At 37.2% G+C, this 23391-nt stretch overlaps 1 protein-coding gene across 2 annotated transcripts in view; it reads left to right on the top strand.

Annotated features, from left to right (window-relative positions):
- Positions 1-242: 242 nt before the first annotated feature.
- cdc37l1 (cell division cycle 37-like 1) overlaps positions 243-23391 on the top strand; it is a 54183-nt gene continuing 31034 nt past the window's right edge. Inside the window, exons 1-3 of one of the 2 annotated variants that reach the window (XM_039750797.1) lie at positions 243-522; positions 4727-5008; positions 7819-7915. In XM_039750797.1, the coding sequence (XP_039606731.1) occupies positions 418-522; positions 4727-5008; positions 7819-7915 (484 nt within the window). In that variant the 5' untranslated portion in view covers positions 243-417. Of the gene's footprint in view, positions 523-632; positions 754-4726; positions 5009-7818; positions 7916-23391 lie in introns of those variants that run through there. The other variant, XM_039750798.1, reaches the window with a different exon arrangement.

Genomic DNA, 23391 nt, shown 5'->3' on the forward strand with positions numbered 1-23391 from the left:
TACAATTATTGGCAAATAGTGGGATAACGACCCTCAGGAAACCCGTGTAAAACAGCAGAGAAAATACTTTAAATCGCAAAACAAAATCGACATCTCGCCATGCCACACTGCGGAGTCTGTACTGGATAACTTCTTTCTTCAGCAGTTTTTCTGCGCAGTCGCTTAATCAGATTGGCGGGTCAGCTTGTGCTTGGTGCAAATAAGCACATTCGCTGACATGCGTATTGCGAACCTTAGTGATTATCACGTGGCCATAACACATGTCACGTGACGGCCAACCCACGACTCAGCGGAATGGTGGCTTGAAAGTTAGTGCCCCTTTTTATTATCTATAACAGGCATATTGTAATATGCCTACAGTTAATACAGACAACGGCGGTATTTGATGAGCCTCAAGTAGTAAAGAACTGTGAAAGTATGAACTATCATAACTGGCGCGGCGGAGGAGCCACGATCACGGAGGATGAGAGATCGGCTTCTCAGGCTTTCTTATGTCCGCAGGGTTCCCCGGTTAACTGGCAGGTAAGATGAGCGGTGAACAGAACAGAAGGGAAGGGATTGTGTATATATGCATGGGCCCAAAAAGCTATGGTGGTGTTTTGTTTTTGATATTTTGTCTTAACGCAAGACTTGTGCATTCGTGAGTAAAGAATTAACTGTAAACATGTGGTATCAACGAGATTTCTCCATTCATTCTGGAAACATGGTGATTACTTAGTTCATGTCCACGTGCGTTGCCTACAACAAGATTTGGTATGTAGCTTCTGCAGAATCAATGCCCTGATTGGGACAGTATTATTTTGTGCAATAGTGCAGAATTTCCACAGAATATCATTACGATCTAATGTATCCTTTGAACAGCGTAGATTGTTTTGATGTGTAGCTTTGCGTCTTTTTATTGTTTTTTCTATTCAGCCTTGTTTTCCAGTTGATCAGTTCCAGCTATTCATAAAGTTGATATGTGGTGGATGGACATTTTCCTTTTTTTCCTTTATTGTATATACAGTAGAAATAATACTACCATTGTCTCTTAGGGAGTCATTAAACTAAGACGCAGATTGATCGAATATTAGAATGATTTGTAGATTTTGTATTTTTTAAATGTCGGTAGAGTCTTTCTCTTGTAATTTGTCATGGGGAAAAAGTACATTTTAACTAAGAATTCCTAAACCAGCCGTGTTTTCAAATTCTTATGTCAAGATATTTAAACTTTAAGAATATTTTTCTTTTATGTATAACACAAATGCTTTATTAAAATCACGAATTCATAATAATAGAAATTAGCATTCATTTTTAAAATTGCTACTTATTTTATGAAAGGAAAAGTTTGTGTTTTGAAATATTACATCAGCAAATACTACATTCAGTTAAGTTAAAGAAACATTAAATTATATATTTCAAGACTGCATATTTAAGGCACCTCTAGTACAATTAAAATTACTTCTAAACATCACAAATTAAATGCATTAAAATTATAAATTTACCCCAAAAAAAGTTTTTTAAATAAAAATATCTAGGATTCTACATTGACAAACATCCATCCATCAGTTTAAGCTTGTCAGGAGGGTGAACCTGATACAGCAGCAATCGGTAAGAGCATGTTCTCCACAGGTTAAATCTGAAAATCAAAAACTTAAAAAACATCTCCCAGAAGTACCCAAAATATTGATCATGTGCTTCAAGGCAATGATGCTTCCAGATAGTTTTAACAATAGATTCAATAAAGATATGACCATGTACAGTTTTATGGGTGCTATTTGTTTTGTCAGATTGTCTTATGTATTATTAATGCATTGAAGAACATATAGTAACAACACACTTTTCCAAAATTCCAAAGGGTGTACCTCTGTAATGCCACATAAACATCTAAATAGGTTAAGAGCTAAAAGCAGGGACTTTTTAGAAAGGCTATTAGTTAATTTTTGATTATTCAATGATATTAGATTAATTCTTTTGTTAATTATTTTGCTGAATTACTTATTTGTGGAAGTTTAAATGTTCTTACTTGCTCATTAACGTAATCTGTGTTTTGTATGTAAATTGTATGCAAGAGATACAGTTTTGTAAGCTTTTTGTTTGTATATCACAAATGCATTACAATTGCACTTTTCCACCAGATTACGAAAATGTTTTTGTAGTATTTCTTTTGTTGTCTCTGCATAATGGGTTAGAAAGTCCATTCCTGATCCACACGATTTACGACGCAAATCATGCTATTGTAGTTGACCACAGCACATGGATTTGTAACCTGCTTGCTGCCTTTTGCTTGTACAGTGACTGTTGCTGCATTATGTACAGTGCTGAGAAGACAAACATCTTTCTTGTCCTAGCATTTCAGCACAAGAACTTTACTCTTTTGCAAGCTACTAACGCACCTTGCTGTAATTTAGGAAGCACTGTTCCATATGCGTCAGTCTTTGCAGCAAGATGTCAAATAGCTCTGGTGAAGTGTGAAAATTGTCCATGGTTACACAGTAACCTTGATCCAGCAGAGCATATATTAAAGTTGGCACTGATGACGTAACAATGTCTTATTGATTGTTTTTCAGATCATACATTGACCCTTTCACTATGTACAGAACCGAATTCCAAATGTATCTCGTTTTAGATTCACAAAGCTTGTAAAGCTTTATGCCAAATCTTGCCCGTTTTGATGCGTTGTACTGTATCCATGACAATCTACCCTTATAATCAGACTTTCATTGATGCTGATATCATGGTCCAGAATGTAAACACTCCAAAATTTTGCTACATTGGCCTGGTATATCTCCCAAATTTTCTTCAGTTTGGGTGCTGGATGGGTATTCTCATCAAAGTCTTCTTTGTTGGTAAAGTGTAGATATTTCATAATTAATGAAAACCTACACCCAGACATAATTTCTCCAAAGAATGGCAGCACTGACAGACTTTTACAGTCCGAGTGATTCTTGGTTCTAACGCTCGGGCAAGATGCATCTGTACAGGTCCTTGAGTGACACTTGGGACTAATGCTTTTATCACGGTTTTTGCAGCCCAAGTAACACTCAGGTCTAACGCTAAGGAGGTTAATATACACCAACATGCACTCATTTTAATGTTATTTTAACATTATCTGTCATATATTAATTTAATAAAATTTACCTCCTATAAATGTAAGATGTTAAAACTGTAATGTGAATGTGATGGGCCAATGTCATAAAATCAGAATTGGTCTGAAAATTGCCAGTTGCTTGGTAGATACTGGTAGATTTAAAAATTTCAGAGCATTTACAAAAGTGGAAACAAACTTATAAAATTGTAACATGAAATAGAAATCATTTGATAATTGGTTTCAAATTTTGATTCACATGTGTTGAATCTTAAAAATGTTACCAATTTGCTTTGTCGATCAATAATAGGATTGCACATTTTAGATAAGATTTAATTAAACGTAGTGTCTCATTATAGTACAAAATTATCTCAGAATCAAATGCATCCTTTTTTTCTTCCGAATCAGAGCAATGATTGGTTTTTAAAATATCATTGTTGCTTTTATATCACAATAAATATTGCATTTACGCCAGAGGGTTGTAGGTTTGATTATTAGCTGGCTTAAACATTGGGACCAAGTTGCTTGTGTTATTACTGTCATCCTTTAGTTGCTGAGTAATGTCTGTAAGTTAATAATTAATAGTTATTTTGTTGGGTTTCTCTGTCTTGCAGAAAAAACTTTAATGTGTTGGTTAGATAGATTATGAAGAAGCAGTCTGCTGTAATATAATGGTTTGACTTAATATGCTTACAAATCAGCTGACCATGATTATATTACATGTGATGGTGCCAGATATTCACAAATGAAAAGTACTGACATCCAAAATGCTCATTATACTGTATCCCTGAATAATCACTGACACATAAATGAAGATTTACATCTGTTTTATATAACTTAAGAAGACATTAAATAATTAACAAAATATAGCAGTGTTCAGATTTATACTATTCTTAACAACATTATAACCCACAGATTTTCACATTTTAATCTGTTCATGGCCAAACCTGCAGTCGTCTTGTTCAAGCTTCATTTTCATCTTGGCAAATTAGTAATAAATTCATTTTAAAAACCAGTTGTGACTCTGATTCTCACAATATACTTATTTGAATTCTTAATTGTAGTCTTACAAGCAAGGACATTGCTATTTCTGAACTGAAATGCCCCTTAATCGCAGAGCCACACTGTAAAGAATATTGTGGCACTTCTGCAAAAAGTAGCGTCAGGCTATTAACATTCCAATTTTTTTTTTTTTATTTATTTTTTTTTTTTTTACAAGAAAGTCACATTGAAAAGCAAAATCAAACGTCTTCAGTTCTCCACCTTTGATTAATGCTCTATTAACAAGGAATAGCTCTTTTCCTGTTCCTGTGATAAAATAAAGTGGAGAATATCTGATAGAAATTGAGCTTTTTTAATTAATGTAATCCCTTTTTTAGTTATAGAACCTCTATCTTTACTTCATCAACAACATACAAATGAAAAATGTATTCCAAAGCATCATTCAGTCACGTGTAATGTAAAGAAGGAAGGTGCTATTTACATTTTGGTTCTTAATTTTATTTTTTGAAAAGCTTTTATCTTCACAAATTGTTCAGTTGATATTGGCAGATGGAGAGTGCTTTGAAATCAAACCATGGATTCAGATGCTTCTCTGCTTAGAAATATTGAGGCATTTTTTTTGCTTTCTGCAGTATGTTTATACTTTGTGTCTTTCAGGCATCTGCTGACAATATGGAACTTACATTTAAAAGTAATGTGCAGTGCAGTACAAGTTCAATTGAATCTAAATGGCAGCTTGCCGAGGCCCAGCAAACGTTATGCAATCTTGGATTGCATAATTGTGAATCAGATGAGCAAGAACGAGCAACTGCACAAGTGAATTCTTCTGAGCTGAACCAAACAGTAGAGGAATGGAGACAAAAAGAGAGTATGTTGAGATGGGAAGGAAAATCAACTTCACCTACGAGTGAAATTTTATTCAAGGAAGTGTTCAATAAGGTAAGAATTCTCTTCACTGCTGAAATGAAAGCTGAGGTATATTTTTAGATGGTTAATTTTTGACTAGTGTTTAATAAGCTGTAATAAAGGTGCTATATATGCACCTGACCCGACACAGACTGACACCAGAGGCACATATAAAAACCAGTAAAGATTTATTTTTCTTCACTTGTGGAGCACACTACTCTTTGCACCACCACTCCTCCTGGCAAGCATTGTGCTCCTCCTCCCGACTTTTTTAATCTCTGAAAGTTTACCGCTTACAGGTCAGGTTGGGGAGCATGCATTGGTACAGTGCGTTGCTGCACCCACCACATGACAAAACAGCTTGGGATCCTGGTTGGCAACCCCCTCAGGCAGTCACACGGTCCAGTCCTACTTCCAGAAATGACCCTCTATCTGCCAAAGCCAGGTGTTACTTGGGCGTTCCCTTGGCCTGGTCCAGCCACTCAGGTCCTTAATAATGAGGATCATGCAAGCCGGATCACCCTCAAGGAATTGTACCACATAGCTGTAGTGCTGTAACTGACACTTACTCAATGCAGGTAATGTGTCTTATTGAGGACTCCATGAGCAACTGCTCATTTGACACAAGGTCAAACCAGTGGTACTCAAGGATTCTCCAAAGAGACACCATACCAAAGGAGGTTAGTCTTCATCTCAGGTCACTGGGTAGCGTCCATGCCTTGCAACCTTATAACTATATAGAACGACTACATGTATACTGGACCCCATCCCCACCACACTTCTTAAATCCTGCCTTCATGCCAAAATCCCAACAGTTTCAACAATAATAAATACATCTCTTGACACCGGCTTTGTGCCAGCAACTTTTAAAATCGCTTCTGTAACCCCAATGTTAAAGTTTGGTCTTGATGTGGGTAGTCTCAACAGTTTTTGCCCATCTCTCACTTACCTTTTCTGTCAAAACTTCTTAAGCAAGTTGTAGCCTATCATCTTGCCAGCTACTTGACTACTAATAATTTGATAGAACCAATTCAGTCTGGGTTCAGAGCGCAGCGCAGCACAGCTGTGAAATTGCCCTGCTTCAAGTAACTAATGATTTGCCTATGGCAGCAGACCCCGGACAAACCAGCATATTAATTCTGCTAGACCTCACTTACGCCTTTGAGACTGTCAGACATGATGTTCTACTGTCCAGAATATGGAACATTCTGGGTGTTTCTGGCACTGCCCTCCAGTGGTTTAAGTCCTATCTGACTGATAGACAGGAGTCTGTTAGTCTTGGCAACTGCAGGTCCTTTTCAGTGCCAGTCACATAAGGAGTTCCTCTGGGATCTGTCCTCTGCCTTCTGTTCTTCTGTATCTACATGCTTCCACCTTGGCCATATTATTCGTAGCTTTGGACTTGGTTAGCAATTTTATGCAGACGGTACTCAACTCTGTTTCAGTATTAAATATGAAACTTCATCAGACTTCTCAGCTCACAACTTGCCTCGGTGAAATTAAATCCTGGATGGAACATAACTCTTTAATATTAAATTGCAACAAAACCGAATTCCTGCAAATTGGCACTAAAGCACAACTGCAGAAAATGAGCTCCTTTTCAGCCATTCTTGATGGTGATCTCTCAGTGACCTTCTAATGCAAGAAATGTTGGTGTCATTTTTGATTTCTCCCTTTCTTTTTCCACCCACATAAACCCATAAAAGAAACTTTCTTACTTCCATCTTCATAACATATCCCATCTTTGCTCCTTCCTCTCCTTTTCGAATGCTGAGAAACTTTTCCATGCTTTTATCACATTCCAGATCCATTATTGTAACTCCATACTGGCAGTTGCCCCTTCAAATCTTATATCACATCTCCGGTTAATAGAAAGCTCTCCTGCATGTGTCCTTGCACGATCCAGCAATAGCAAACACATCACACCAGTCCTGCTTCGCGTCCTCTGACTCCCTGTGTCTTAAAGGATTGAGTATAAAATTCTATAAATAACGTACAAAGCTTTAAATGGCCTTCCACTGGACTACATCAGTGACCTTCTCCATTGCTATGCTTCTGTTCGCCCACTAAGGTCCTCTGTTTCTGGCAATCTTGTTGTGCCCCACACTAACCTGCACTCAATGGGTGACTGGCCTTCGGGTGTAATATGCCCAGACTTTGGAATGACCTCCCGAAATTAATTAGATCAGCTGACTCCATTCATTCTTTTGGAAAAACAACTTAAAACTCATCTGTTCAGGAAGGCCTACCTACTGTATCTGTCCAGATGCTCAGTATAATTTGTGTCTGTGTGTTATATCATAAATTATGTGATTTGTTCAGGCATTTCTTTTAGTGTTGAATTTAGTATTATACTCTAATTCTTTCTTTTATTCTGTTTAATGCTTTTCTACGTCCTGTGTTTATTTGTTTATTTTTCTATGCAGAAACTATTTGCATCATTTTGCTTTAAGCATCTTGACCATGGGAAAGGTGCTATATAACTAAAATGTATTATTATTATTATTATTATTACTACTCATTTTAATATTGGAAAGTTGCTCATTACATTATGCTTGACAAAACAAAAAAAGCGCAACCGCAAATAAGTTGTGTTTACTTTGAGATAGCATTAAAGTTAAAGTTTTGAAGACATCTTAATTTTCCATTGCTCCTCAGTTGCAGTGAATTAACTGAAAAGGCTGTTGTTTTGAAAATGCCATATATGAATATTACAGACAGAACAAATGTGTGTCCCAGTTTGCATATCAACATTTGTAATATCCAAGGAATGCCAGCTTGATTCCTAGCAATACAAATACAACATGCTTCAAGATGTATTTATTATTTTCTTTTATACATAGAGCCTTATTAACGTTCACAATGGAAATAGTACAAGAAGTGAAGAAACCAAAACTGAAGGTTTTGTGCAGAAATATGAAAGCCAGATTCAGTATTTTGGTAAGTTTGTTCTTTTGTTTAAGGCTTCTGCATAATATTTTGCTTAATTCATTCTTAATGACGCTATGTTTTCCTGTTTTCATTTGGTATGTTTTTTTGATATAATCCTCTAAAGATATAACAATAATTCAAGTAGATCATAATGAATTAATAAGATTAATTGACAGTAGACACTATTTTAAATTGGGGGGGAAAAATGGTATTCATAGGATTGTGACTCGGAACACTCTGCTGTGGTAGCATTTGTCCCGCGTCAATTGAAAGTGAAAAACGTTTTGCAAAACATTCTTTTATATATGATTATTTCCATTGTATATAGCATTAATATATTCTTGTTTCATACTGAGTTGTTTCCTGTGACTTGGTTCCACAATGCACCTGTAGTTAAAACACAAGTTTTTAAAAATAAAGGTTATTCTTTAGCTCCACTGGATCAGATGCAGTATTTATTGGTTCAAATATTGAACAGGACCTGTGTTGAGGTAGCGAAAGGAGGGAATGTGACACAATATTGCCAGATGAACCTTGTTAGATATGCATGCACACTAGCCGGAGCCTGTATAATCACAACTTTATTGTTTGATGTTATCAGGCTGTTTCATCCTTTTGTATTATGAGCTTGATTTACTTAACTTGGATTACCATGTTTTATAGTTTGTCTGATAAGGAAAACATTCCACATATAGCTCAGCATGCTCAGGGTTAATTGGTTATCATGTTAAAAATGTGTATATACAACTTTTTAGATTCGTTAGCATTTATATTGATAGTGTTTAATCTAGACCCAGTACAGTGTAAATTAAAGTTAGACTTGAGTATCTGTGTAACTGAATTTGTGTTTGTAAAAAGTATTGTATTTGAAGACCTAAAATAATGGTTAATTAAGAGTGCATAGCAGCTGGCAAAACTGAATGTGATTATAACCGGCAACCTGTAAATATCATAGCTTTTTCTATAGGTTCAACAGACATGCTCTTTTAAGTAGCTAACTAAACAAAAATGTCTTGGATCTTTTCTGTCTACTAAGAATTTTGAGACATCTTCTACCCAAGGATTTCAATGTTGATAAAACTGCAAACAGTACATTTTTGTGTTTTTCGCCATATCTGATTTGACTTTCCTGTTTGCAGTGTTCTTGTTTTTCTGTCTGTGTTTTTTCTTCTGATTCCTTTGCCTAGAAGTTCAGGGAGATTTTTGTCACTCCTTGATTCAAAAGGGATGGTTGAAACACAATGTTCATTGCTAATTCCAGGAAACACAAACTCCACGTTTAGGATGAAGACTTTTTGTTTTTTTGTTTTGCATATCACACCTATAAAGGAGCTGGTGTTTTTTCTCTACTGGCTTTATAGTGGTATATAAAGTAATATTCTCTACATAGTGGTCTTTTTGTCTTATACTTTCTGTTAATGTAGTCAAGAGATCTCCTATACACAGAAAACACGGTCATACCAAAAAAAAACAATGAAGTTGCAGGTGTTTTGTAAATGCAATAGTACATATATGAAAGTTGACAGCTTTTTTTTTTTTTAATGCTTATGGGAAGATCTTTTTTAAAAAAAAAAAAGTGCAGCACTTCTGGAATACCCCTGTTGTCACATTCTGCTACAAAATCATATAAATAGTCCTAAAGGAATTGGGGAATGATACTCCTGAGAGATGTATGGACATTGGGTGTTGCCTCAGTTTAGCTACAACAACCCCACTTCCTTTGACTGTGCAAATAAAAGAATCCAACTTAATGCTTAACCTTTTTCCTATTGCCACAGTTAAACCATTTCCATAGAAGCACCAGGGAAGCAACAGCAAAACAAAGTTTGTACTTACTGTATGCGAATTGCCTTCTTCACAGGAATAGGCCATTGTAAGATGAAGTCAAGTTATGCAAAACTGGAGTCAGTTAGATTTTCAAAGTGGTAATCTTCCGTAAACAAACAGCGGCCTGTGTTTTGAGACATTGTTAACCATCATGCAGTTGTTACAGAATTGTCAAGATCTGTATAGTTTGGGCACAAACACAACAGAACTAGACCCCTTTTTCCAGTTCTATTTTTGTGTACATTTTTATGTTCCAAAAATTGATGCAATCTTAAGTGCATTTTCTCTCAGATTTGGAAAACTTGTCAACATTTATGTTTTGTTTGTAGTAGTGCTGCTGCAATCTATCTGCCACTGATTGAAATTGACTGATTGTCACTACAAAAGACTTGACTGGTGATCAATAAATTGGTCCATCACAAAAAAAGATTCTTTTATTCAGTATTAGTTTTTCTAAGCTTTACAATAATTTACTTGTAGTGCTTCTTTATGCTAGCTAGCTGAGAGTTTCCTATAAACTGAGGACAGCAAGGCAAACTTAATCAGAGAGAGAAAAATTGGAATCTTAGCTTTTACATTAAAGGAAGTGGAGTAATAAATCCATGAAAAAGGAAGAGTTATCCTGTACAGTTAGAAAAACAGGAAGAAAAGCTACTTTAATGAATTCTGACCATTTTATTTTGTCGAAAATGAGCACTGCTTGTCTAAGTTTGGACAGGACAGCAAGAGAGCTTCTTTTAAGTACAGCAGCTCAAATTTTCAATTAGAATAGAAAAGATGAAGAAGAATTTGAAATTGCTGCTTACCAAATAATAGGCTTTTTAGCTTAACAGCAAATTGTCTATTTTACTTGTAAATTTGTTAAGCATGTTAGCCTTCTATCTTCCTGATAAACATTTTTTGATTATTTGATAGATTTTGGGCTGTTTTAAAGATTTGCACTGAGTTTATTATTTGTTTGTGTGTTTGTTTTTGGTACATTTAAAATGGTAATCCATATTTATAATTACATATATATTTTTGTATATATCTATACTAATAAAAGGCAAAGCCCTCACTCACTCACTCATCACTAATTCTCCAACTTCCCGTATTGCTAGAAGGCTGAAATTTGGCAGGCTCATTCCTTACAGCTTCCTTACAAAAGTTGGGCAGGTTTCATTTCGAAATTCTACGCGTAATGGTCAGAACTGGAAGCTATTTTTCTGCATAAACTGTAATGGAGTTGAGCTGGAAAGCCGTGGGGGCGGAGTTTCGTGTGACATCATCACGCCTCCCATGTAATCACTTGAACTGACTGTCAACGCACTACGTAGAAAACCAGGAAGAGCTCAAAAACGTGCTGAAGAAAATATGCATTATATAATTGAGAAGGCAGCGAAACAATAAGAAGCGAGCGAGTGACATATACTACCATATTCATGAGTGCTGCTACTTCGTAAAAAAAGCAAGGTGTAAACGTAAACTTTAAATTAAGTTAATAGACAGGCTGCCGCTGGTGTTTCTCATGCTCACGGGTAATGCGGGATACAAGTTTAATGAGAGGACGCAGGATATAAACGAGAGTTTTGATCACTTTGTAACTAAGTTAAAATTGAAGGTGAAGGGGTGTGCTTATGCAAATTCGAGACTGTGTTTGTGGGGATTGACAGTTAAGGCGGGTGGGGGAGTCACGTCATCATATCCCCTCCCATTTACCTCATTTTGCTCTGAGCTGAGCTCCGCGGCTAACTCCGTCTTCCGAAGCAACTTCATCACACTGCCACCAAATACTCACAGAAAAATCCAGAAGTTAATACACACGCTGTCTCTAGAGTTTCTCCACACTCAATGTATTCCTCGCGTCCCCTTTATACCCTCTGATCTCCCATTTCAATTCAGATGCCTCCAATTTCCAGTAAGGCTCAGCTGCGCAATGACAAGTAATAAGTCTCAGGGACAGACCCTACAAAACGATGCCATTGATTTCAGGCAAGATTGCTTTTCTCCTGGACAACTATACTTGCATCCTCAAAAGTGAGCTTGCACAGCTTCGTCATATTACAACCGGAGTGCAGCCAGAAACTTTTAAGTGCCGGGTCTTAGATAACATTAAATTAAGCCGTAGACATCGCAACATCACACAAGATAGCAGCTCACGAGAACTTACTGAACACAGTACGAGTGATCACTTCCATACATCAAACCTGTTCAAAAAACGCATTACACAATTGACAAGGTGATGGCTTTATATGGCGTTTGTTTATAAAGCATCGAAGAGGCTGTGTGAAGGCAGCTACACAAAAAAAGCAGAGCGCCACACTCTGAATGTATTGCTGGCATCACCGTTATACCCTCTGATCTCCCATTTCAATTGAAATGCCTCAAATTTCCAGTAAGGCTCTGCTTCGCGATGACAATTAATAAGTCTCTGGGACACACCCTACAAAAGTTTACCATTGATTTGAGGCAACATTGCTTTCCTCCTGGACAAAACTATACGTTGCATTCTCAAAAGTTATATATATATATATAATAATACATATATATATACACCGATCTACATACTGTCAAATAAACGACCCACACACCATAGCGCAACATGAGAGGCTTCGCCTTTAGCGCTGACGTCTGAGGTTCGATTCGCGAGGGTGGGTGCAGTGAGTGTGTACTGCTTGATGAATTAGGGCGAAACACATGCCGCGTACTGTTTGCATTATTTGATAGTAAAACTATTTCAATATATTCAATATATATAGGCCTATATCAGCACTTAACAATTCATTTTACCCTCGCAGTATGAAAAAATATGAGGTTAACGCAGAAAACCAGATCACCAATTTAAGCTTTAGGAATCATAGATACTTTATTCGACATCAATAAATGAACGGAAAAAAAGTAAGAGCGAAGCGAGGGTGACGCAGGCAGGCAGGCGACAGCTCAATAGCTCGAATTTGGATATACTACAGTAGGTTCTATTTAGTCGCCAGAAATATCTTTGGTAGGAATGGAAGTTGGATTTAGTCTTTCAATTTCTATGGTGAAGAAAAATGTATGCAATGATGATTAAATTTAACTTTCATTCCTACTAAACATATTTCTGTCGACCAAATAAAAATTACTTATATTTCAAATTTAAATAGAACTTAAACAAATACGATAGTTCATAATACCCACGCAGCACTAAGTGCACGTAAGATTAGGAGTCATCCGTTTTAACAAGCAGCATATTGCACTGATACGAAATAGCCTGCCCATTTAATTATTTAGGAATGGATAGATAAATTAAGATTTTGTACAAATAATGTTTTAAATTTGTCTTCCTCAATGGATTCTGGCACCGATATATGTGTGTGTGTGTATATATATATATATATATATATATATATATATATATATATATATATATATATATATGCCAGCAACACTCATGACAATGACAAAACAATCACATTGTCAATCATGTTACGTTATTATTAAAATGTTTCCTTTTCTTTTTCATAACTTCTTTAACACACTACTTCTCCGCTGCGAAGCGCGGGTATTCTGCTAGTATACCTATACTTATAAAAGGCAAAGCCCTCACTGACTGACTGACTCACTAATTTTCCAACTTCCCGTGTAGGTGGAAGGCTGAAATTTGGCAGGCTCATTCCTTACAGCTTACTTACAAAGTTAAGCAGGTTTCATTTCGAAATTCTATGTGTAACGGTCATAACTGGAACCTACTTTCGTCCATATACTGTAATAGACTGCAGCTCGATGGCTGTGGGAGGCGAAGTTGTGTCTCGCATCATCACACCTCCCACGTAATTGAGTGCCTGCCTATATAAGGTAAATAATTGTGGGTGAAGGACTGTGCATAGCATATTCATAAGTAAAAATATCTGAATCACAAACTGATGTTAATTAGATTTTGTCCATGAATACTTATTAAATAATTCCAAATAGTCTGTCTGCTTCCTTTCATAGCTTTTCCAATGGTTGTGCTGCTTCCAGGCATGTATTTTCGTATTAAAGCATTTAATCAATCACATTTCAGCCATCATTTGTTGCCAGGCAGAGAGGACTTCAGAATCCATTGTGCAGGCACTCTAACACAGAATAAATGTCGATTAACCTGTTGCTTCAACCAATCAGATTTTGAGTTGGTGTCAGTAGGGCCCTCTAGCAGGCGTATGGCAACGTCCCCGTATTCAGACCCATTGATTGGATAGAAGCCGATATGAGGAACTCTGAGGCCACTGAACACACCGCAAGCGCTCCAAGTGCAAGATCCTCACGCGCACTACGGCCAACTCCATGGCAGGATTCTGGACAATATTATTTGCCAGACACAGACCAGATTTCAAGACCACGAAAACCTGATGTTTGTCACGCTCTTCGAGCCCCAAAAGTTTTGGGAATACAAGAAAAATTTCCGCATGCAGCCTTCTTCAGTTTAACACAAGAGCCACGGAGCGGTTTTTGATCTTTCTTGGCTAAAAATAGAACTGACTGTAATGTATGCCATGGATGATTTTGGAGGAAAATCTCCCACTGATCTCCTTGACTTCCTTCATCAGAAAAATCTGAGAGCATAAGGCAGCTGTTCACATTGGTATATTTGGCTATGACCATTCCTGTGTACACTGCTTCTGTCAAGCGGACATTTTCAGCTCTAAAGTGAATTAAAACTTATGCCAGAAATACAACAGGGCAGGTTCGACTTTTAGCATTAGCTTCGATGGCGATAGAAAAGGACTTTTTGACGGAACTGAAGCGCACGGATAATCCGTACGACAGAGTAATTGAACTGTTTTTGAGGAAAGAGAGGACGACGGATTTTGTTTACAAATAATCAGAATTTTTGGTGAGTAAAATGTTGCAATTTTCCTAAATAATATTGCAAGTTTATGAGTTAATATTGATGTTTTTTATGTGTGTCGCGGCTGTGGCTGCAGTAGAAAGGAACTTGTTCACCCCTGGTTTGTCTATTCAATAAAGGCATTTATTGTGGCTATAGGAGTTATCTATCTGCGATGCAGCGGCTCTTTATACAGTTTTTCTGCATATTAAGATGGTTTTTATAACCATCAATTAGTTTTTGAGGGGCAGGTTGATTCAGATGGAACACTACTGAAGGCCTAGGTGTGAGATGCACAGTCCGCCAATAGACCAGATGATACGTAAATTTGATGAACATTACAACCCGAAAATAAACGAAACTGTAGAGAGGTTCAGATTATACTTCTGCCAGTGTGTCTCTTTAAATCCTCCATGCGAGAACATTATCATAAGGCTTAACAATCTTATTGTTACACCTTCTACGTGCACCGAACTGTCCTTATTACGAAGTCTTCCTTGCTTTACCGCTGGCTGCTTCTATCCATTCACCTTCCTAGCTCTTTATTATTTAAACACTTTTCCTTCTCACTTTTCCGCTCCTTCGATGTCTTCTCCCTTTTCGTTCAAAATACATGCCTCCTTGCCTTTTTTTCAGTCAGCTCCCCTTACGTCACACCATGGTACTTTTAGCACAAGTTAATACCAGGAATGCCTGTTAAACATCTGACATTCACGAGTAGCGATTTGCGTGGTGAACACTTCGATGAATGAAACCTGTTATCTTTACAACGGTATCCAAATATGAACCTGATTGAAAGAAATAATGATAATCAAATCCTTAATGACAGCAACACACATAACAGTCACAAAACAATTACATTGACAATCAGGTTATGTTATTTTTAAAATGTTTTCTTTTCTTTTTCATAACTTCTTTAACACACTACTTCTCCACTGTGATGCGCGGGTATTTTGCTAGTAGTTACTAAAGGTATGACATGGTTTTGTGAAAACAGCAAAAACTGGAATATTAAATCTAGGAAACATCCAGTGGACTGTTAATGTTAACAGGGGTTTTGGCTCAGCAGCACCAGAGGTTCTCACCCATGTGTTAAACCAAACTCACTTTAAAATGTATTTATGCATTGCAAGAAGAAACAAACCAAATCATAGTCAAAAGGTAACAACATATTTGAATGTTGGGATGATTTACTTGATAAAACGGGCCATTTTCAAGAAAATTCAAAAGAATAAAAGGTTCTGACTTGGCTGTCACAGCCCCAGTGAGGCATTATGCTGATGTATTGCTGTTGGTATAAAGGAGCTCCAATTGCGTTTCTTGGCACATTTCTGCTGAATAATTCAGTTGCTGAAGGTACAGTAGATTCTCGCTTATCCAACATAAACGGGCTGGCCGAATGTCGGATAAGCGAAAATGTTGGATAATGGCAGGTGTTAAGAAAAAGCCTATTAAATGTCAAACTATGTTATAATTTTACACATTACAAACCTAATAATCATGTTTTACAACAAAACAACAGAATAAATTAACTGAAAAAACGAACTTACAGTTACAGAATTGTGTGACGTTAAATACAGTATGTACTGTACTTAAAGTTCAGTCCTGTGATGATTTAAAGACATTTTTGATCGTAGTCTGCTTTCCTGACAAGTGACGTTTCTTTGCTGTGAAGTCTCGCCATCTTTGCAGCATCATTATGTTGATTCTTGTAGCTTCTTCTTGATGCTCAATGTAATTAATTGCAGTTTCTAGCCTTAACTCCGTCACTAATATAGTCAACATCTTGCGTGTGTGTGTTTGTGCTGTGACGTGCGAGTCCCCGTCTTGCACCAGAAAACTCGAACCTGAATCTCAGTACTTTTAGCAACACCAGCTTTATTGAGCTTGAAACCGCAACAGAGCGGTTATTTATTGCAGCGGGATCTACCATTCTCCTATACACAGACACAGAAGTCAGGCAGGGTCGGGGGGAAAGTAATACTGAGCCCTGCGCATTTATAATGTTCCTTGTATCACCCATCAACGGCAGGTGCTTATAGCATGTTCGCGATCTTTTCGGATTGGCTTTTACGTCGAACTGCTACAGCGCTGGGAGACTGCTATTGCTTTGGGACGCTCTTCCGCGTGTCGTCCTGTTGGGTGGAATCCCACAAGAGTTTAGAAACTCACTCATACCAGCCATGATTCTTTTCAAAGGTAAAGTGCAGGTTAATTTGCTTTATGTATTTTTACTTTATATTTTGTATTAATCATTTTTATATGAATAGTTTTGGGTTGTGGAACGAATCATCTGAGTTTCCATTATTTCTTATGGGAAATTCGCATTGATATACAGGTGCTGGTCATAAAATTAAAACATCATGACAAAGTTGATTTATTTTAGTAATTCCATTCAAAAAGTGAAACTTGTATATTAGATTCATTCATTACACACAGACTGATGTATTTCAAATGTTTATTTCTTTTAATTTTGATGATCATAACTGACAACTAATGAAAGTCCCAAATTCAGTATCTCGGAAAATTAGAATATTATGAAAAGGTTCAATATTGAAGACACCTGGGACCACACTCTAATCAGCTAATTAACTCAAAACATCTGCAAAAGCCTTTAAATGGTCTCTCAGTCTAGTTTTGTAGGCTACGCAATCATGGGGAAGACTGCTGACTTGACAGTTGTCCAACAGACGACCATTGACACCTTGCACAAGGAGGGCAAGACGCAAAAGGTCATTGCTAAAGAGGCTGGCTGTTCACAGAGCTCTGTGTCCAAGCACATTAATAGAGAGGCTAAGGGAAGGACAAGATGTGGTAGAAAAAAGTGTATAAGCAATAGGGATAACCGCACCCTGGAGAGGATTGTGACACAAAACCCATTCAAAACTGTGGGGGAGATTCACAAAGAGTGGACTGCAGCTGGAGATAGTGCTTCAAGAACCACCACGCACAGACGTATGCAAGACATGGGTTTCAGCTGTCGCATTCCTTGTGTCAAGCCATTCTTGAACAAGAGACAGCATCAGAAGCGTCTCGCCTGGGCTAAAGACAAAAAGGACTGGACTGCTGCTGAGTGGTCCAAAGTTATGTTCTCTGATGAAAGTAAATTTTGCATTTCCTTTGGAAATCAAGGTCCCAGAGTCTGGAGGAAGAGAGGAGAGGCACAGAATCCATGTTGCTTTAAGTCCAGTGTAAAGTTTCCACAGTCAGTGATGGTTTGGGGTGCCATGTCATCTGCTGGTGTTGGTCCATTGTTTTTTGAGGTCTAAGGTCAACGCAGCCGTCTACCAGGAAGTTTTAGAGCACTTCCTGCTTTCTGCTGCTGACGAACTTTATGGAGATGTAGATTTCATTTTACAACAGGACCTGGCACCTGCACACAGTGCCAAAGCTACCAGTACCTGGTTTAAGGACCATGGTATCCCTGTTCTTGATTGGCCAGCAAACTCGCCTGACCTTAACCCCATAGAAAATCTATGGGGTATTGTGAAAAGGAAGATGCAATACACCAGAACCAACAATTCAGAAGAGCTGAAGGCCACTATCAGAGCAACATGGGCTCTCATAACATCTGAGCAGTGCCACAGACTGATCGACTGCATGCCACGCCACATTGCTGCAGTAATCCAGGCCAAAGGAGCCTCGATTAAATATTGAGTGCTGTACATGCTCATACTTTTCATGTTCATACCTTTCAGTTGGCCAACATTTCTAAAAATCCTTTTTTTGCATTGGTCTTAATTGATATTCTAATTTTCCGAGATACTGAATTTGGGACTTTCATTAGTTGTCAGTTATAATCATCAAAATTAAAAGAATTAAACATTTGAAATACATCAGTCTGTGTGTAATGAATGAATCTAATATACAAGTTTCACTTTTTGAATGGAATTACTGAAATAAATCAACTTTGTCATGATATTCTAATTTTATGACCAGCACCTGTACTGTACGAGTGCTTTGGACTGCGAGCACATTTCCAGAATGATTTATGCTTGCAAACTGAGGTTCCACTGTAATTGGAGTCGGGAGCAACAAAGAATAGACTACGCTCACTCTCGCAACTTGCAGTTTGTGTTGCCGATTGATGCATATTTTTTTTTTTTTGTTTGTTTTTTTTGCGTTGGGGTGTGCAGCATTTTTCATAATGGCACTGAGTTTTGTTTTAATTCTCTCCTTTGCTACTACCTCCAGGGGCTCCAGAGTGTGTCCCATAACTGAACTTGCCCTTTTAATTTGCTTGTTGATTTGGTGGGCTTCCCTTGAAGTGATGTTACTAGCCCACCGTACCACAGCATAGAAAATTTCACTGGCCATCACAGAGTTCTAGAAGATGTGAAGGATGTCACTTCCCACACTAAAGGAACACAGTCTACTAAGGAAAAAGAGTCTGCTCTGCCCTTTCTTATAAAGTTTCTCTGCGTTTGTAGACCAGCCCAACCTGTCATTAATGTGGACCCCCAAGTACTTGCTGGAGTGGACCACCTGACTCCTATACTCTGTCTCATCCCTCTTTATCAGTACACCCTATAAATGCAGAATCATCTGAGAATTTCTGCAAGTGACATAACCTGGTGTTATACGAGGTGTGTATAAAAATAACCGGACTGATACCCTAAAATTATTTTCAAATTTACAAAATTTACTTTTTCACTTCAATATACTCTTCCCCCTGCACCCACACACTGCTGGAGACGCTCGTTCCATTGCTCAACACAGTGTTTAAAGTCTCCTTCTTTGAATGCTTTCATGGCGGTCATTGCAGCTTGTTTCATTATATCATCTATTGATTCAAAATGCTTCCCTTTCAACATGCTTTTGACTTTTGGAAGCTAAAAGAAGTCACACAGTGCCAGGTCGGGTGAGTACAATGGGTGGTCCATTACCGGGATATTTTTTTTTCGTTTTAATCAGTCTGCTCAAAAACGTCCAAACAAATTGCTCAGCGATTTTTCCTTCTGAAGAACAGTGAGAACTTGTGGAACCATTTTTGCACACACTTTCTGTATGTTAAGTTCTTCATGCAAAATGTTCTACGCAGTCATTTTATCAATATTAACCATTTCACTAATCATCCTAACACTTAGTTGATGGTCACCTTGCACGATTTTGCTGATTTTCTGGTCATCGCCATCAGTTGTTGAAGTTTAACAAGAAATTTCAAGTTGATTCGTTGTTCAAGTTTGGGTGACAACATTTTTCCGATGGTAGCAGAAGAAGAAGGCTAACTTAAGCGACTGGTGTTTGAGATATTAAGTTGAAACTCATAAGAAGCGTTAATTAAGATCTAAGATAAGAGAGCATTGACCAATATTGGTCCTCCCCTTCCTAGAGCAATAACAAGAAGAGCAGTCTGGTTATTTTTTTATGCACACCCCATATTAATAGTTAGAGATGTACAGAGTGAAGAAAAAAAGAGACAACTGTTTTTGTGGTGCTCCAGTGTTGCTCACATCGATAGCAGAAACACAGTTCTTGAGTCTCACAAACTGAAGTCTGCTTGACTGATAGTCCATTTCCAGGACACCATAGGCTCATCCACCTACATAACTCCGAGTTTAGCCATTAGCTGGGATAGCTGAATGGTACTGAATGCACTGGAGAAATCAAAAAACATAATCCTCACAGTGCTGCCAGCCTTGTCCAGGTGAGAATAAGTCTTGTGAGGCAGATAGATAATTGCATCCTCCATTCCAGTCTTTGTCCGATAGGAAAACTGTAGTGGGTCAATTTGGTCTACCACAAGAGGACTCGTATAGTGAGGGACCAGTCTCTCAAAGGTCTTCATGATGTGAAATGTAAGTAACCACTGGTCTGTAGTCCAACTTCTGACATAGGCTATGACCCTACTTCAACTCTGAATTGGATTAAGCAAGCATGACAATATATGCACAGTTGGAATCGGCTTTTGTATGTATGTGTAATATTTTATACATGTGTAGTGGTGCATATTTTAAAAGCCTTATATGAAGTTAGTATTGACTGATTAATTTATTATTTAGTTCAAATCTGTTATACCAAAATGAGTGATATGATTTATGAAGTGTGTTGTTAACTTTGTTTTCATAATGGCACTGAGTTTTGTTTTAATTCTCTCCTTTGCTACTACCTCCAGGGGCTCAGAGTGTGTCCCATAACTGAACTTGCCCTTTTAATTTGCTTGTTGATTTGGTGGGCTTCCCTTGAAGTGATGTTACTAGCCCACCGTACCACAGCATAGAAAATTTCACTGGCCATCACAGAGTTCTAGAAGATGTGAAGGATGTCACTTCCCACACTAAAGGAACACAGTCTACTAAGGAAAAAGAGTCTGCTCTGCCCCTTTCTTATAAAGTTTCTCTCGTTTGTAGACCAGCCCAACCTGTCATTAATGTGGACCCCCAAGTACTTGCTGGAGTGGACCACCTGACTCCTATACTCTGTCTCATCCCTCTTTATCAGTACACCCTATAAATGCAGAATCATCTGAGAATTTCTGCAAGTGACATAACCTGGTGTTATACGAGGTGTGTATAAAAATAACGGACTGATACCTAAAATTATTTTCAAATTTACAAAATTTACTTTTTCACTTCAATATACTCTTCCCCCTGCACCCACACACTGCTGGAGACGCTCGTTCCATTGCTCAACACAGTGTTTAAAGTCTCCTTCTTTGAATGCTTTCATGGCGGTCATTGCAGCTTGTTTCATTATATCATCTATTGATTCAAAATGCTTCCCTTTCAACATGCTTTTGACTTTTGGAAGCTAAAAGAAGTCACACAGTGCCAGGTCGGGTGAGTACAATGGGTGGTCCATTACGGGATATTTTTTCGTTTTAATCAGTCTGCTCAAAAGCGTCCAAACAAATTGCTCAGCGATTTTTCCTTCTGAAGAACAGTGAGAACTTGTGGAACCATTTTGCACACACTTTCTGTATGTTAAGTTCTTCATGCAAAATGTTCTACGCAGTCATTTTATCAATATTAACCATTTCACTAATCATCCTAACACTTAGTTGATGGTCACCTTGCACGATTTTGCTGATTTTCTGGTCATCGCCATCAGTTGTTGAAGTTTAACAAGAAATTTCAAGTTGATTCGTTGTTCAAGTTTGGGTGACAACATTTTTCCGATGGTAGCAGAAGAAGAAGGCTAACTTAAGCGACTGGTGTTTGAGATATTAAGTTGAAACTCATAAGAAGCGTTAATTAAGATCTAAGATAAGAGAGCATTGACCAATATTGGTCCTCCCCTTCCTAGAGCAATAACAAGAAGAGCAGTCTGGTTATTTTTTTATGCACACCCCATATTAATAGTTAGAGATGTACAGAGTGAAGAAAAAAAGAGACAACTGTTTTTGTGGTGCTCCAGTGTTGCTCACATCGATAGCAGAAACACAGTTCTTGAGTCTCACAAACTGAAGTCTGCTTGACTGATAGTCCATTTCCAGGACACCATAGGCTCATCCACCTACATAACTCCGAGTTTAGCCATTAGCTGGGATAGCTGAATGGTACTGAATGCACTGGAGAAATCAAAAAACATAATCCTCACAGTGCTGCCAGCCTTGTCCAGGTGAGAATAAGTCTTGTGAGGCAGATAGATAATTGCATCCTCCATTCCAGTCTTTGTCCGATAGGAAAACTGTAGTGGGTCAATTTGGTCTACCACAAGAGGACTCGTATAGTCGAGGACCAGTCTCTCAAAGGTCTTCATGATGTGAAATGTAAGTAACCACTGGTCTGTAGTCCAACTTCTGACATAGGCTATGACCCTACTTCAACTCTGAATTGGATTAAGCAAGCATGACAATATATGCACAGTTGGAATCGGCTTTTGTATGTATGTGTAATATTTTATACATGTGTAGTGGTGCATATTTTAAAAGCCTTATATGAAGTTAGTATTGACTGATTAATTTATTATTTAGTTCAAATCTGTTATACCAAAATGAGTGATATGATTTATGAAGTGTGTTGTTAACTTTGTTTTGTATATTGTTTTGTGACATTACTTTCTAGAAAACAAACTATATAAAATAATATTGTAAAAATTGTTTAAACATTTTTCCTTGCTTGTTGCTTGCAAACAGCATGTGTTGCATCTTTTGTGATTTGTTATCACTGCGGTCACTGTTCTAATAAAAAGTGCATTATCATGCAAGCAAATAGATTTGTAGCAGCAAATTCATGTCATTCATTAGAAAAAAACAAACATTTAATGTTTTTTGTTTTAATAAAACATGGAAGGTTTTATTTTGTCTTTTTTGTTGAGCTAGTTTTGATCCTCTACCCCACAATTTCAAAGTTATTGTGCTCTTCCAAACCGTGTAGCTCATGTTCAAATAATAATTTAAATAATTTTTTGAGTTCTGAGTTTCACTGATTGTTTTTTATTTGCTATGTAATTTTAATTTGCTTGATTGTGTAGTGTTTTGTTATTATGTCTTGCTTTCTAAATAAAAGGGTAGTGAAAAATAATGTTTTCTGCCCTTTGAAAGTTCCTGTAGTTTTTAAAAAAATATATATATATATATATATATATATATATATATATATATATATATATATATATATATATATATTTATTTTTAAAACTACAGGAACTTTCAAAGGCAGAAACATTATTTCACTCACTATATATATATATATATATATATATATATACACACAGTATATGTTTTGCTTGTTGACAGTTTCTTTAAGAAGCTCAAAACCGTTTACTTAGCTTTTTGGAAATTCTGCTAAGTCCCCAGTGTGTTCTGTTTGTTTTATCACAAATCAGATAACTGGGAATAATGCTTATAATGCTATGTTTTCTGTCTGATTATGCTGAGCCAGTAACTCTA

The sequence above is a fragment of the Polypterus senegalus genome, chromosome 4 (assembly GCF_016835505.1).
Source record: "Polypterus senegalus isolate Bchr_013 chromosome 4, ASM1683550v1, whole genome shotgun sequence".
Taxonomy (NCBI): domain Eukaryota; kingdom Metazoa; phylum Chordata; class Cladistia; order Polypteriformes; family Polypteridae; genus Polypterus; species Polypterus senegalus.